The sequence below is a fragment of the Siphateles boraxobius genome, unplaced genomic scaffold (genome assembly GCF_051911475.1).
Source record: "Siphateles boraxobius isolate OS27281-9 unplaced genomic scaffold, OSU_SipBor_1 73, whole genome shotgun sequence".
NCBI classification, from domain to species: domain Eukaryota; kingdom Metazoa; phylum Chordata; class Actinopteri; order Cypriniformes; family Leuciscidae; genus Siphateles; species Siphateles boraxobius.
This window is the reverse complement of record NW_027509201.1, coordinates 2,183,871-2,200,000: the sequence shown is the minus strand read 5'-3', so window position 1 is coordinate 2,200,000 and position 16,130 is coordinate 2,183,871. Positions and strand designations below refer to the sequence as shown.

The 16,130-nt window shown below is 36.3% G+C and overlaps 3 protein-coding genes across 6 annotated transcripts in view; 1 reads left to right on the top strand and 2 right to left on the bottom strand.

Moving 5' to 3' along the window:
* The window catches only part of fbln7 (fibulin 7), a 26,020-nt gene extending 12,372 nt beyond the window's left edge, over window positions 1-13,648 (bottom strand). The window contains exons 1-3 of one of the 3 annotated variants that reach the window (XM_077217473.1): window positions 13,599-13,648; window positions 8,881-9,043; window positions 5,718-5,894 (exon numbers count right to left, since the gene is read on the bottom strand). In XM_077217473.1, the coding sequence (XP_077073588.1) occupies window positions 5,718-5,894; window positions 8,881-9,037 (334 nt within the window). In that variant the 5' untranslated portion in view covers window positions 9,038-9,043; window positions 13,599-13,648. Of the gene's footprint in view, window positions 1-5,717; window positions 5,895-8,880; window positions 9,044-10,363; window positions 10,668-13,598 lie in introns of those variants that run through there. The other 2 variants (XM_077217472.1, XM_077217475.1) reach the window with 2 other exon arrangements.
* LOC143724435 (uncharacterized) lies at window positions 10,478-13,821 on the bottom strand. Of its 2 annotated transcripts, XR_013197375.1 has the most exons (5): window positions 13,599-13,777; window positions 11,746-12,021; window positions 11,377-11,658; window positions 11,079-11,276; window positions 10,478-10,558 (listed from the first exon to the last, which is right to left on the bottom strand). XR_013197375.1 is itself a non-coding variant. In XM_077217486.1 (4 exons), the coding sequence occupies exons 1-4, from the start codon at window positions 13,678-13,680 to the stop codon at window positions 11,152-11,154; spliced, it is 765 nt and encodes a 254-aa protein (XP_077073601.1). In that variant the 5' UTR covers window positions 13,681-13,821; the 3' UTR covers window positions 10,947-11,151. The 2 variants fall into 2 exon arrangements, 1 of the variants encoding a protein (XP_077073601.1); XM_077217486.1 differs by lacking the exon at window positions 10,478-10,558 and having other exon boundaries at window positions 10,947-11,276; window positions 13,599-13,821.
* Window positions 13,822-13,870: 49 nt separating this feature from the next.
* On the top strand, window positions 13,871-16,088 carry LOC143724434 (H-2 class II histocompatibility antigen, E-D alpha chain). Its single transcript, XM_077217485.1, has 4 exons — window positions 13,871-13,944; window positions 14,360-14,629; window positions 14,976-15,248; window positions 15,336-16,088. The coding sequence occupies exons 1-4, from the start codon at window positions 13,896-13,898 to the stop codon at window positions 15,524-15,526; spliced, it is 783 nt and encodes a 260-aa protein (XP_077073600.1). The 5' UTR covers window positions 13,871-13,895; the 3' UTR covers window positions 15,527-16,088.
* The last annotated feature ends 42 nt before the right edge of the window (window positions 16,089-16,130 follow it).

Sequence of the window (16,130 nt, the reverse complement as noted above, 5' to 3'; positions counted from 1 at the left end):
CATCGAAATGGTACGTAACTTGGTAAAGTTTTTGGCGCTTGATAGACAATAGACATGATTTGAAAAACTTAAAGGGTCCTGAAAAAAATAGTCAGTCCTCGTGGTCAAAAATGGGAGACGAAGTGATCTAGTGGAAGCGTTTGGAAAACTTTTTACACTTCAGCAATAATCTGTTAAGTTTGATCGCTTTTCAAAGACGACACTTGGGCCGAGTGTCATCTTTGAAAAGAGATCAAACTTAAGTCTGTGCTCTAAAGCATTCAAGATTTATGACAGTTTAAGTTGAAATGTAATTTTCAGGTCTATGTTTAAAGAGTGATTAAATGGATTATCAAAACAGCATAAATATCATTTAGTACCACAAAAATCCAATAAATACAAAATTTTTAATAAAAAACTTTATAGAACTAAAATATAGTACATTCATTTAATTGAAATAAAAATGTAAAAATGGACACGCAGTACCTGAGGGTTAAATAAAAAATATATTACCGTAATTAATCTGGACCTGTTTTCTTTTTTCGTTTTGGCAATTTTCATTATTCGTAATAATTGTAATATGAAATAAAAAATAAATAATGATTTTTTTTCAATCAACTTAAATCAGTGATTCAATTCAACATAAATTAAAGGCAGTACAATAATGATTACCAAACTTTTTAAATACAATTTAAATAATATTTTATATATTGTTTAAAGTGATAAGAATTGGTAAATATGCTCTCATGAAAATAATATCACAATGCAAAAAAGTTTCTTTTAATTTTGGGGTAAAATATATCCCAACAAATAGATTAATCCTAAATGGTCGTGTTTTGTAAAGCCACTAAATCTGGAATGACGTCTTTTATCATGGATTTGCACTCCTAATTAAGGCAGAATGAAAGAAATACTTGAAATGTCCCAGATTCTTATCTCCTTCTCTGTACAGAGCTGAGGATTATGTGTCCATGGAAAACATCTGAATTGTTGAAGGAATTAAACAAGCCCACATTCTTCCCCATTTCCTGTACAGAATGGCACAGTAAAATGAAACCGATCTCCTGGAATGTTAACAACGGAGGAAAGTTGAGTTCATCTAACCTGTGGTTCTCTCACATGCCCGCTGTCACATTCACAGTGTCCGTTTGCCCTAATCGTAAACGTTTGAGGGGTCGCTTTACTCGCTTAGGTTTACATCAGCTTCTGTGTCACACAACATCTGTCCACAGCAGCTGCGGGCTGCAAACTTCATCTGCTCTCGATGGGAATTTACTGCCGATGCTGTAAATATACTTGATGGGCAGTGAGAGCATGCTTGTACAGAAGAAGCGTAAACACATGTTCACCAAAGATGAGGAGATAGAGCTCTGTTAACTACACATGTTAGGGCAGAGATCCCTGAAGAGCTGATGAAATGATCCTTGAAACTTCTTTTGACTTGATTTGTGGTTATTTCTCTAATAAAAGAGTGTAACTGCTGTATAGTATCTGGTTTAGATGATTCCAAAAATATCACAAAGGACATATTTGCATCATTGGGCACCAGTCAAAAACAATATATAAAAAGAAAAGCTCTGTAATCAATGTTTTAAATACTCAATTTCAGATCAATGCATTATGATGATGAAGGTTTCGGGTTTGATACAAGAGTTTGTGGCATAATTTTATTTTCTTACAGTGGAAATAAACAAACTTGCACCATCAGGACTTAAAAGCAGATATGTGAAGCAGTGTTATTTTAGTAGTATTTTTACACTATTATAATATTTTTAATTCATTTTGTTACAGTATGTGCCTTTGTCATTTTTATTTTTTGTTTCAAATTATAGCTTTAATCTATTTTTATTTAAGTTTTAATAATTTTAGGACTTCAACTTTAACTGTTCCTAGGCAACATTTCAAAGTTTTTCCATCTAATATTTATATTTTATTTTGGCTTTATTTCTAATAAAAAAATGATTTTTGATAGTTTAATAAATAACACTAATGTGATAATGTGATAATGATAAACAATAATGTGATAACACTAATGTGTGACTAATGTAACACTATAATTCCCATATATATATATACAGTATACAGTATATATATATATATATATATATTTCACATTTCAAATATATAATGAAAATGAGGGTGCTTTGCTTAATTGTTTTGAAAATAATGACACAATGTAAAGTTTACATTTTTTAAATGAAATTATTGTTTAATTAAATTGGAATAAACAAATTGGCATGAAAATGGAGCCTATTTTAGGACTATTAAGGTGTTTTGTTAGTATCACTAATGTGAAGAATGCATTTTTGTTAAAGACACTTTTTAAGGACACTTTCCTTTTGTGTTTGTAATTTTTATTACGTTTCTATGTAAAAAAAGTCTTTATTTTGTGTCTTACTAGAGGGTTTAGGGCTCAAACATGAGAGACGAGTCAAAATGATTTTCTGTGGTAATCAACATTATGGCAAAAATGCTTTCGATATGAGTTTAACATGTATTGCACCAGAAAAAAAATTCTACAGGGTGAAAAAAAAATACAGTTGTCCAGTTAAAGAAATGTCCAGTTAAACATCAGACACAAGGACATTTAAGTAGAAAGAAGTGAATGAGAAAAAGGAGGTTTGAAAATATAAAGTTCTGGTTCTCCGGCCTAAAGGAATTTTTCTAGGACAACAGTGCTCACGATCCTTCTCCTGTTTATTTTCTTTCCCAGGAGGCTTAAGCACAAGAATTTGCAGATGTAAAAGGTTCACTTCAGTCCCCAAACTATTTCAAAACTCCTTATGAACACATTTATGTTTTTTCATCCACTCTGAAAGGTGCTTTCGGAAGCAAAACTCTCAAAATAGACTCAGTTATACTCCCACCTGCAGAAATATAGACATTACAGTGTCTGTGCTGCCTTTCAAACACACACACACCCCTCTCAAACACACTGCGGCACGCACGCCCCGTCCCACTGTACCACGAGGAATGTCCCGAATGCTGCCGGCAGCGATATTAAAGGAAGTCATCAATAGCATGCTTGGCATAGTTGCGTGCTATCGGAGCATGGGCCGCTTAATGAGATGTGTGCATGAGCTTAACTTCTGCCCACCGAGACTTTAAAACACACACAAAACCAGGCTCAAGCTGGACTATCATATTTACATTTACTCATTTTAGAGAAGTGGAAGTATGGGAATGATTTAGTGAGCAAAACATAAAAACTCTTATTCTATATTCTTATGCTTCTATGTTTAGATCTGCTCATGAGGTGCATCCTGGGATATGTTTAAACTCCATTGAAGGAGGAACATGTGTGATCTTTATGTTATCCTGTTTACCCTTCAGAGTCAAAAATCAAACAGGTGAGATAAAGGAAAAATATGAGATATGCAACAATAAGAAACATAGTTGCAATTGTAAGAAATAGTCACAACTTTTATTTACAGTATTTGTTTTTAATTAAATTTTAGTTGCTTACTTTTACTTAACTTTTTACTTAACTTAAACTTGTTTTATTTCAATGAAACAGTGCTAATTTCCAAATTTTTCAAGATCATGTTTAATGTGTTGTAGTTGTACAAATTTATATATTCAGAGTATATTAATGAGAAAGGGGTGATATGCTTCATTGTTATAAAAATAATATTATAAAGAAATTTAAAATAGTTACATTTATTAAATTGTTTAATTTAACATTTTTCATGATAATTAAATTCTTATTAGGCATTTGGACCTTTCGATTTTGTGTATGTGAAAACTTTTTTTTATTTAGAGTATTAATTTTTACTTTATTTACTTTCAGGTGGAAATGGGTTCCCATACCACCTCCTGCATCCATTAAAAATGATATTAAAATAATTAAAATCTTGTCTCACAGAAACTTTAGTTTTAGTTTATAGATCAAACTGTCATGGTTTAACAGTCACATGATCTCCTTTGTCTTAGTTTCCCGCCAATTATTAGTTTCTATGGACACTTAATAATTGTCACAGCTGCTTATCATTTAGTTCATTTAAGTTCCTCTGTTTGTATCTCTGGTATTGTTTATGCGTAACACACTGTAGTTTTCCTGTGTTGAATAAATCTAGCTGTTATTGGGAAATACTTATTCCGTCTTCTTCTTCATCTTCTACACAAATGTTTATAAGATTACGGGAAACACACGTTCAGACAAGTGTGTCCAGACTTTAGTGTGGAAGTGTGTTTGCAGTCTGATCTGAAACTTGACCTATGAATCTGGCTGTTTTTGCAGTAGCCCTGCCGGCTGAGTGAACCCGAAGCATGAAGGCGCTGAGACGCACCATGGACAGGAATGCCAGTACAGGTGTTTTTCTGCGTTTCGGGACACTTAATGCTTCTTTAACGAGCGCTTCATTCAGTGCGGCTCAGAGGTGAAGAATGCCTCTCTTTCTTCACACACTCCTTATCTCTGTGCCTGTGTGTGTAGTGTTCGCTTCAGCTGTGGTGTTCACAGTCAGTTTCTTTCACAAGCACAGGTATTATTCAGGCACTATCTCAGTAGTGTCACTCTCAATGGGATTTCAGATTACCCAGCTCACAATATAATGTGTGTCTTAGTCCAGGAATTCTGCCCAATAACACAGATATAGTTACATAGCAGAGAATGTGTGAGGTATGTGTGATGATGATACATGCTGCTTTATCTGATCTTTGAGTTTCTAATCTAGCTACTTTAAAACATAGCCTAATCATTTAAACATTTTCTGTTACAGGAGTCTTCAACCTTTTTCACGTCGAGGTCTCTATAATAGATCAATATTATTATATATATATATATATATATATATATATATAGTGTGTAACAGTACACAGAAGTCACGGTTCAGTTCGTACCTTAGTTTTGGGGTCACGGTTTGATACGAGGTCGGTACATTTACATGCCTGATTGCTTAAAGTTAAAAAAAAATAAAGAAATTGTTGATTTGTTACTCTATATAGAAACTAAGTCCCTCTCCTTCCGGTGGACCATGGGACCTTATTTCGGAAAAATATTGTATGGTAGTCAATGGCGAGAGACAGCAAATATTTGGATCCCGTTTGAATTGTGCCATGAATTACGCATCTGATGTTTGTCAATTTAAAAGACACATTGTACAGTAAAGAAAGTTGCAGTTTGATGTAAAACTTTGAAAATACATAATTACAAAGACTACAAACCCAAAAGGCGCGCATGTGACGTCATACCTTTTCTCTCAATGAATGAAGCTAACTTAACTGAAGCTAACGTCTGTCATGTTTTCTATAGTCTGACGTTATAATCGTAACGTTACGCCGTCATGCCTGTGTGTTTTGTACCAGACTGCACACACACGAGCTTGGTGACATACAGTGCGAGACGAGAGATGTAGTTCATTGAGCGATTTTCACATAAAACTAAATGTCACTCTTCTGTTTTATGACAAACTGTGATGTTCTTGACTTTCATAATTATCCTTTAAATTGACAAACATCATATGTGTAATTCAGGGCACAGTTCAGATTGAATAAAAAATTAAGTTGTCTCTCGCCATTGACTACCATACATAATTTTTCTGAAATAAGGTCCCATGACCCAGAAGCGGAGGGGAGGGGAGGGACTTAGGCTCTCTATTGATAGATTGACCTCTTCTAAACAGTTCTGATTAGATAAAAAGCACAGGACAGTCTGTTTAGACCTGAAACAGTCCAGTAGTGATGTTCACATGTGTTGAGGTTCCAGGATTAACAGTGTATGACCGTTTTTGACGCACCTTTACACACGACACCGGCTCCGCTCCAGGTACCGTTCTCCTGGCACACGCGTGTCCCCGGTCCCATCAAGCGATAACCCTGAGAACACGTGAAATGAACCTCATGACCCACCAGGTGCTTCGAGCCAAACTTTCTGCCGTGGGCCGGAGCCACCAGAGCTGGGCATGAGAACTGGGCTAGAGATGAAAAGACAGGAGAAAGAGACATAAAGGAGGAATGTCAGAGTAGAGAAGGGTTACACGAGGGACGGAAGTCACGCATGCTGAAATGTTGAGATATTTTGCCTGAAGGCAGGCACATGTTTCTGAATGTGGGAACCGTCATGGGAAAAGATTCATGGGAAATGCCTCATTTCATACAGACAGCTTACGAATACGTGAACAATACCACATGGACCATGCAGAAAAACAAGAGCTGGTGCTTGTCTGTTGTTTATGCCTTCTTGAAGTAAACATGAAATCAAAGTTGACTTAAAAAATTTGGCTTTATTGTGCACAAATCATGCACATAAAAGAAGGAAATTGTTTGCTTTTGTACATCAAAATCCTATAATTTGCTTCAGAAACAACTTCAAATAATCAAAGCCAATGTTATTAACTAATAGTAAACTAATATTATCTCAATTAAACTAAAATAACACTGATCTCAAACCTGCTCTACAATATTTTAATTGAATTCTTTGTTTCATTCCAAAATATGTCCCAACATGGAAATAAAATATATAGTTGGTTTTAAACTTTTTAAAAATCCACGTTAATACCATTGTGCATTTTCTGTAAATTTATGTAAAATCTGTAATATGTGAGACGAAACAACTAATGCATGCTGGATTATTTGTATTTTTTTTAAATGTTGAATAAATACAGGACACTGGGAGTAAAAATAATTCCAAGGAACGGTAAACATGTTTTTAAAAGGGATTGTTTAGTCCCATAGGGGAATGAGAAATATGCACAATCCTGTCACATCAGCGCATAAATGTAAACGATGATCAGTAGTTTGTCACAGAATCGACATCATTTTGTCCTGTCAAGCACTGGCTGCTACAAACGCCAAAGTAATTCTTGATCATGCCTGCCGCCAACCCCGGTTCATGAAATGTGCATCAACGTGAGCCAAATGACACAGTCTCACATCCGACCCATTCACATTATCCGTAGAGTAATCCAGACCTTGGACTCCTTTCCAAACCTGAAGAACCAGCCAGACCACTCATTTGAAGGAAGGAAGTCATTTCATGCTTATAAAATACAAATAGATTTCGAGAGATCTTGGATTTGTTGGAATTCTGCGGCCTTTCAACTCGTTTATTAGGATTAATAAATCCTCTTTGCCAGAATTACTGTCCAAAAACAATTTTTTTATTGACTGAATACTTTTGTCGCCAACTACCACATGCTCTTTCGTTCAAAAAACACATTTGCATGAGGAAATGTTTGACCAAAGACCCTTCTGTGTAACTCATTCCTTTTCCTGATTAGAAGAACTGATTTAAACACAAGGCTTTAGCCAGAAAACATATTTAAAGGGTTAGTTCACCCAAAAATGAAAATTCTGTCATTAATTACTCGCCCTCATGTCGTTCCAAACCCATAACACCTTCATTCATCTTCGGAACACAAAAGTAGATCTTTTTGTAGATATTTCTATCTCTCCATTGATAGCTACGCACTTGATAACTACCACTTTGACACATCAAAAAATTCATAAAGATCATAAAACGAATCAATAAAAAATGTAGCCGTTTATTCCAAATTTTCTGAAGGGACACGATCACTTTATATGATGAACAGATTTAAATTAGGCTTTTATTCACATGAAACAGAAGCTCAACCGAACCTGCTTGACGCGTGAGAACAAGCCTCATTGGTTCTTGCTGAAGCTCAAGCGTGTCAGTTGAATGATTATGAATGCTGAAGTACAGATGTAACAGTCTGTACATTTCTAAATTTCTCAGTGCCTCGTTTTTTTATAGGCCTAGATGTCCAATTAAATATACCATCTACCCTGACTAAGGCTATTCATCTTCCAATTTAGGGCAGCTTGCATATTTTTATTATGTGTTTTATCTAATATTCATTGATTTTGATTTCAGCTTTATGTTTTAATAACTAAATAACTGTCATTTGGCTCATGTTGATGCACATTTCATGAACCGGGGTTGGCGGCAGGCATGATCAAGAATTACTTTGGCGTTTGTAGCAGCACAAGGACAAAATGATGTCGATTCTGTGACAAACTACTGTTAATAACAACACTGGCCTCAAATCCTGAAGCAGCCTGCAGGTTTACATCTTTCACACACAACTTTGATGTATGTTTTATGGTGCCCTCGTGTCGAGGACAATGACGCCAGCCACTCGAGATGCCTAAATGACATCACACACACACACACACACACACACACACACACACACACACACACACACACACACACACACACACACACACACACACACACACACACACATACACACACACACACACACAAACACACACACACACACACACACACACACAAACACACACACACACACACACACACACACACACACAAACACACACACACACACACACACACACACACACACACACACCCACAAACACACACACACACACACACACACACACACACAAACACACACACACACCTGCTCCTTGTGGAATCAGTAAGTTAGAATAAGTATATAGGGTACTATTTTGAGACAAAGGTCTTGTTAATAATTTTCAGTTTTGTTCAAGGTAATTAAAGTAAGTTTTTAATAATTTTTGAACAAAAACGTTTCTTTATCTTTTTATCAAAATAAACCAAAAATAGTTCAAACTTTGCTAAAGTGATTGTTTTGAATAAATATGACATATTTTAAGTATTTGTATCAATACTTTGTGCCTTTTGCCCCATGCTGGTTTTACCCGGTGTGTCTATGGGGAAAATACCTCATACATTTATACGATTTTTTAAACATTTATGATTTATTTTCATACAAAATCTATTGCTCCATCAATGTTCAATAAAAGCATGTATCTTTTTTCTGTGATCATATATGGGAGAAGTGAAAAGCACTTTTTATTGAGGTGTGCCTTTATCCCCATTGTACCCTACATGTACAAATAATTATTCCACAGAGATAATGAGATGTGAATGTGCCATGTGTTACTTACATGAGGACTGGTCTGCTTGTGGGAACTTGGACACTGAGTTTTGAAGGTTGGTGAGCTTGGATTTCATAATCCGAAGCCCTTCGGTGAATCGTATCTCCTGTCCTTTAAGAAACTTCTCCATTTGACGCAGGATGCCCATCACTCGGTGCTTATCCATGCAACCCTGAGGCACAAAAGTGCACGAGTTAAAAAACCATCCGAGCACCTGGTTACAATTTGATGGCAAGTAGTTATCCCGAAATTACAGAACACAAGCTCATATGGAGGAGATATTGGACATCTAAAACGATCGCAAGGAACATTCCCACTAAATGTTAGCTTTGCATGGAAATGAAAAATGGCACACATGAATTATCAAGGCCAGATGTTGTGGGTGATGTCATGGGGACTCCTGTGGGGCATGACATGAAAGCTCAGGCCAGTGTTCAGCAGCTCATCGGTGTGCCACCAACACACAACCAAGTCCCCTTAGAAACACAAATATTACTCCAGCAACGATTTATTGAAGCGATGTTGTCCCAGATGCATTTGGACCGTGTGTTCGGTCAGTGGGCAACCTCTAAGCTCCTCTCCAGGAACCACATGTAAGCGTCTAATACTTTCTTTTTCTCTTCAGTGGCTTGATGGCAGTTGTACAAAAAGCTGTTAGGCAGATGTCTCTGCGACCTCTGTCCAAAAGACTGGTCTCCTGTCTGTTATTCATGGCAGTTAAATACAGACTCGTTAGAGGAGAGAGGAAACGTATTGGCTTTAAATTTCAGTAAGCATTTGCCATGGTAAACAAACACCGTGATAATCTGGATCGAACACAAAAATGCATCTGGCATTATTTAATGATATAACTTTGTCTCCTGTACTGGTTTCAAAAACGGTTTGGGCACACTCAAAATGTCTGAATGTCAAAGCACTAGATTAGAGAAATTATTTTGCTATATTGTTTTTTATATTTTTTAATTAAATTATGTGAACTACACCTGTGGTTCACTTGAGAAGTAATGACTTCATAGATCCACTAAAAATAAAAATAAAATTTCAAGACATTGAGTAAAAAATTATAAAGGAAAGTAAAGTTACTGTTGCAGAATTTGAGCACAGATGATACTTAAGATTTTGTTTTTATTTTTAAGTGCGATTTAAGTGTCCAAATGCTTTTAGGGCCTCTGTAAATTAACATTGTTATTTTTGATAACTAAGAAAGCATGCAATGTGCATTCAGATAAATGTAGGGGTGAATTCAGGTTGATTGGGACACTTTTTCCCTGTCATCTCATTAGCAAAAAGTGTACCAAATGAATCAACCTGAATTCACCCCAACATACAGTAGCCTATATGCCTTGTCAAAAGGTTTTAATTGAGATTGCTTTTATTACCAACATTTCTGCAACATTATATTAGGCTTTATTTATATATTATAAAGAATATTAATTAATTGTGTTATAGAAATATAAATATTAATTTAATATACGAGTAGGCCTATACTTACTTGCGTTGCATCATTACAGTTGCACAGTGATAAGACGTTTAGCAGGAGAAAAACTGTGTATGATAAATTCATCCTCCTGTATCCGAGTCTATGTAAAACCGCAGAATTGTCTTCTTGTGTCGGTTGTTTTTAATCCTCAAGTGTCTTTACGGTTCCAAACTGTGCAGTCTCAGTCTGATTGTCATTGAAACAAGCCTGAGAGGAAATGTTTGATAAACGGTTGCAGAAGTTAGTATAGATGCTCCTGTTCTCCTCATGAAGACTCCACTGAACGCCTGAGGAGTCGTTATGTCTGATTCGCGATTTGTTCTTTTGGATCGATTCTTTTAAATGATTCATTTGAACCAATGCGCTAAACGTGATGCACATCTATGCATCAAAATGTAACTATGTGAACTATAACAGTGATACTGTGCTGATACAGACATAAAACATATGTACTACATCTGATGCCATTTGCCTCTTAAATTTTCTCTTTTTTTGAAAGGTAGAGAAATTGAATTTATGGAAAGACATGTCAGATTTTTGGGGTTTTGCTGCCACCGGATGTTCAGGGTGGGTCTTGCACAGAAAATAGAGAATATTTTATTTTTTATTTTTTTATTTGATAATGACTAAATGACACTAATATATGCAAAAACTGACTTACAGAATAAAGAATAAAATTAAACATGAAATAGGCCTAAAATAATTGAAATATCCTTGAATAGATTACCTAAATCAATGAGTTCTACCAAGCTCATCTACTGTATATAAGATGTACATACTGGAGTTTTTAAAAAACATCATTATAATTGACAATGCCATGTTCTTCTTAAAATAAGGACAGATGTCATGATGCCCAACAGGATCCCGAGAGCAAGTGAACAAGCCCAGTAGAGATGTGATGTGTGTGCAGCTGAAAACTCAGGCCCTTGAGGAAAGAGCAGAAGGTGTGTATTATGAAGGCAATGTATTACTTTTATTAATGCAATTTGTATTTCATCATTAAAAATAAAAGTGAATTAACTCACTCCACGCTTTCATTGTGGGTTCAGCCATACTACTGTGTCTCACTTCACATGTGTACTCGTCTCCAGTCCGCGGGGTGATAGTCATGTACTTGTACACTCTGAAGGTCCAGTCTTTGCTATACATTAAGTCAGAGCTCTTTACCTTCACAATTGACTTACGGCCATTTTGAAAAAAGTTTATTTCAATGTCACCAGGGTAAAACCCCGTGGCATAGCAGTAAAGGACATTTGCTTTCCCTTCTTCCTCAGGAAACTCAGTATACACATTGACTGAAGGGCGTACTGTGGACAAACAGAATAATTAGATTAGTGAAAGAGAATCTGCAAAACAGAAGCAATTTACTTGTAAGTCGTGATCATCAGATTTACCCAAAAGTGGCATTGATGAGTTTGTTTCCTCTTTGAGTTTTTCCAGGTATTCAGCTTGCCGATAGAAACCCTTTGTCACCTCGCCCAGGCAGAAAATGCTGTCCCGCTTCTCTAAAACAGAAAATCCGGCGCTTGCACTGGGACGTAGGGCAAACGTTTTATTTTCCTGGTCAAAGTATGCAAATACGCTGTCATTCACCAAAACAACAACTGCCTGATCCATAGACCCGTTTCCCATCATGCGAGTATAGGCCAGAACATTTACTGTATGGTAGTCTAAAACAAAAGAGAGAGTAATGATATGGAATTGGTCCGTTTTTTAAAATGTATTAATGCATTTCTGTTATGACCACTATCGTCAAAGATGATTGACAAGTTGCATACAGTTTGGATTGGCGGTACGGTTCTGTTTGGGGCAAGAAGAGCAGGGAGCGCAGCGATAACCCCCATAGGTAAACAAAACAGAACCAGCATAAATGTACTGCAGATCATTCATGTTCTTAATGACAATAATTGAATGTAACAACAGCATAAATCAAGATAAAAGACCAAGTCCTGACTGGACGAGAGGAGGAGCTGGGGATGGAGGAGGGTATATTCTGCCTTCACATGACATCATCAATTTCCTACTTCCCACTTCTGAAGTCGTGATTACGAGCTCATCACATTCAAGTGTCTGAAAGAACAGCAGCCATGGAGGACGCCATTGACACCATGCCTATTAATTTGGAAAATCTTATTGAAGCCAAAATGATATTTTAGCATCCCATTCATTGAAAACCATATAAACATTCACTGTCACCATGCTATCTTGTCATAACGGACGTATAAACATCTCTCCCCTGGTCTCAAGAGGCATGCTAGCAGCTGTGGGCTTTAGCATTTTTGTTAGTGCGCCCGCCTGAGACTATATGTTTTAAATCCCGCTCAGACCGGTTACATTTGGTGTCGTTACCCGGATGGGAGTGAGGTTTAGGGGGGTGACCGGGTGAGTGTAACGGACGTAGGCCAGTAAGAGCTGTGCGTGTAAACCTCTGGTCTCAAGACTCAAGAGGCATGCTAGCGACTGACAGTATAGTGTCTGTGGTCTTTAGAGCCTTGTTAACTCGCCCGCCTCCCATGCTGGAGACCCCGGTTCGAAACTTCGAATCCCGCTCAGAGCGGGTCGAGTACGACTGACTGGTTACATTCAGCTTTCTGACAACTCTGGAATTTTGGTCAAATACAGGCTATTTTCGCTGAGTATAATACACACAATAACTTATATGTAAATACACTACTGTTACGTCAAGGAGTGTGACTAGAGTTTGTATTTCTCTCTCTCTCTCTCTCTCTCTCTCTCTCTCTCTCTCTCTCTCTCTCTCTCTCTCTCTCTCCCAGGACAAGAAAGACAAGGCGTTGTAGCGGTTGTGGGGGGGAAAACAATAAAGAATAGCAGTCACAGCAACTATCATTCTCCCCTCGCCATGTGTGTAAAGTTTGTGTCCCTCCCATCTCAGGAACTCGGGTATCAAAATTATCACCGTAGTTCCCAGTGGTAAATACGACTTGAGAGGGCGTTCATGTCCAATTTATAACAAGGAAACTCGTATTTACGATAATTCCGATGAAGGCAGAACTCCTGAGCAACTGTAACCGGACCTACACAAATATTTTAAAAAACGTATAGTTTCACTTTATTTTGATGGTTCCTTTAACACATTCTGTTGTCTATAAGTAACATAGCACCTTCATGTCTACTAACTCGCATTAGAGTATTAGCAGAGTATTAGTAGACTGGTAGGGTTAGGGTTAGAATAAGTTGGTCTGAGAGTAAAAAGTAAAAGAAACTGTTTTGAATCATTTAACGTTACCTGTCCACATTGTGATGATCGGTGGATACAGCAGAAGAGTTAACACAGATGCTCGGACAATTAATATTTCCATGTCTGACATTTAAAGACTCGTCTGTAAAGATCTAAACATCAATAATTCTTTGCTGTTGTTCTGTTGTCGAAAAATGGTGGTCCTATGTTTCATCACACTGGTTTCCCCCTATAGTAGTGTACACTTTCACTTTTGTAGGCTACTTCCTGTGGTATCATTTCAAAGAATTTGTTTTTTCGCTTTCACATTTTACATACTGTAGACGTGGACTGTGTCAGAGCAAAATGTTGGCTTTTCTCCTCATTGTGGCTTTTCATGAAATCATTGGTGCAGGTAGGACTGTCCTTAAAGAATTACCCTTTGCCAATATATTTTATAGATGTGTATGTAAATAAAGCACTATTTGCTTGCTCTTGTAGCATCTGTCAACGGGTCGTTTAGTTGTCAATAGGCTATTGCACTGTGGGGAAATAAAATACAGGAGGAAACTTTATTTGGATGTTGAATTTGGATTCATGTGCAATGCATTTGTGAAGGGAAGTAAACAAGGCTAAATAAATGTATGTCAATAATCTGACGAAGCCGACAGCTGCCAGAAGGTTTTATAGCAGCATAACCTTGGTCCAACAAATGTATTTCCTCCAAATATACCGTTTCCTGAGAATGAACCAGTATCAATGTTCTGTGCATATTTTCATTTGAAATAATTGACAATAAAAAAAGAGTTGATGTTCTTGTTTTCCTTTAGAAGAACATGCATACCAGCAGTTCATTGAGTGTGCATTCGACAGTCAAGGGCAAGTAGACCATACATGGAGCTATGGGTATGATGGTAAAGACATCATGCATGTGGATTTGGTGAAGAAAGCTGTGGTTGCTACCAGTGAACCAGGTAAAATGTTAGAAGAAGAGAGAAAACATATGGAATACATTAAGAGGAAAGAAGAAAAACTAAAGATGGTGTGCTCTGCTGTGAAAACTGTCTTCTTAAAGTCCAACAATTCTCTGTCTAGGGCAGGTAAATTTAAACAAAGCAATCCTCATTGCCAGATTTCTAATAAAGTTATTCTAAACTTATTTGTTTAACAACACATAGTGCTATAGTGTTTTTTATGTTTTTTAATGTTTTTCACAGGCACCTGATGAGACTATGTATCGGCCTATATATATATATATATATATATATATATACGGTGCATAGTCTCATCAGGTGCCTGTGAAAAAAATATATTATAACATATATATATATATATATATATATATATATATATATATATAATATTTATACATAAATCTCAAAATTTCAACAAGACAATTTCATAAATTTGTGTAAAATGTTGCTTGTTTTTTTCCCTTTAATGTAGCAAAACCAGCAGTGCTTTTATCTGCTGGAGGAGAACAGGATCAGAAATATCTTAAATGTGTTGTGCATGGCTTCTATCCGAATGTCATCCGAGTGCGTTGGACCCAAAAAGGAAAGCCGGTCTATTTTGGTGTATCAAGTACTGGAATACTCCCTCACAAAGATGGCACATTTCAGATGACCTCCTACCTTAGCCTTATTAACATGAGTGCTCACGGTGTTACCTGTGAGATTGAACACTTACGCCTGGATGGGATATTGAGAAAAACCTATGGTAAGTGATTCAGAAGGGCATAAATAATTCATATGAGCATTCTGATAAATTCAAACTCAAATGACTTGCTCTGTCTCTTTGTTTCAGAGGAGAAATCACAAATCACAGAACATGTACTTTGGGCAATGGCTGCCTTTTTTCTCGGATTTGCATTGCCGGTGTTCCCATCTCTACTAATATGGAAAAGGCGACACACAATAAAACCACCTGAGGACACAAGTGACAGATCAGAAGCATCTTTATCTTTGAATTTAATGAATATGTCTCAGGAAACATAAAATATATACTAAGGCGAGTGTGTCTCCAAACCAAATATTATTTATTATTATTTTGGCCACAGACAAATGCCTTATTTTCATACATGTATAATAATTCTATATAACTGAATCACAAGCATAGTATACACATCATTTCTGTATCTATAGAAACTATGTGATGCTTGAGATTGTTGATCCCTTTTTAAAAAGTTTATAAATGTTGTGGAACTTTATTGTTGCTATAACTAGTTTATTTTGCATCGTCTAACATAGGCTACTTCACAGTATTGTAATTAGCTATGGAAGTAGCCTAATTTGCAGTCATTCATTTGCACACAATAGGCAGGTTATTTATGGCAAATGCTGAATTATTCCTTAAATCTTTTTAGCCTTTGTCATGTTTTTGCTATTCCTTTTTAACTCAGATCTTATGATTTGCACATCATACTGTCGTATTAAATATTAACATGTGTGTATTTATTTGTTTTCTTGTTTATTAAATTCCAAAACATGTAAAGGGGCTAAGTATGTTGAAATGCTTTAGAAAATGAATTGTTAATTAAATAAAAGGATCAAAACATAACCGCTAACTAAGTCATAAACATCAGAATATAAATAGTGCGTC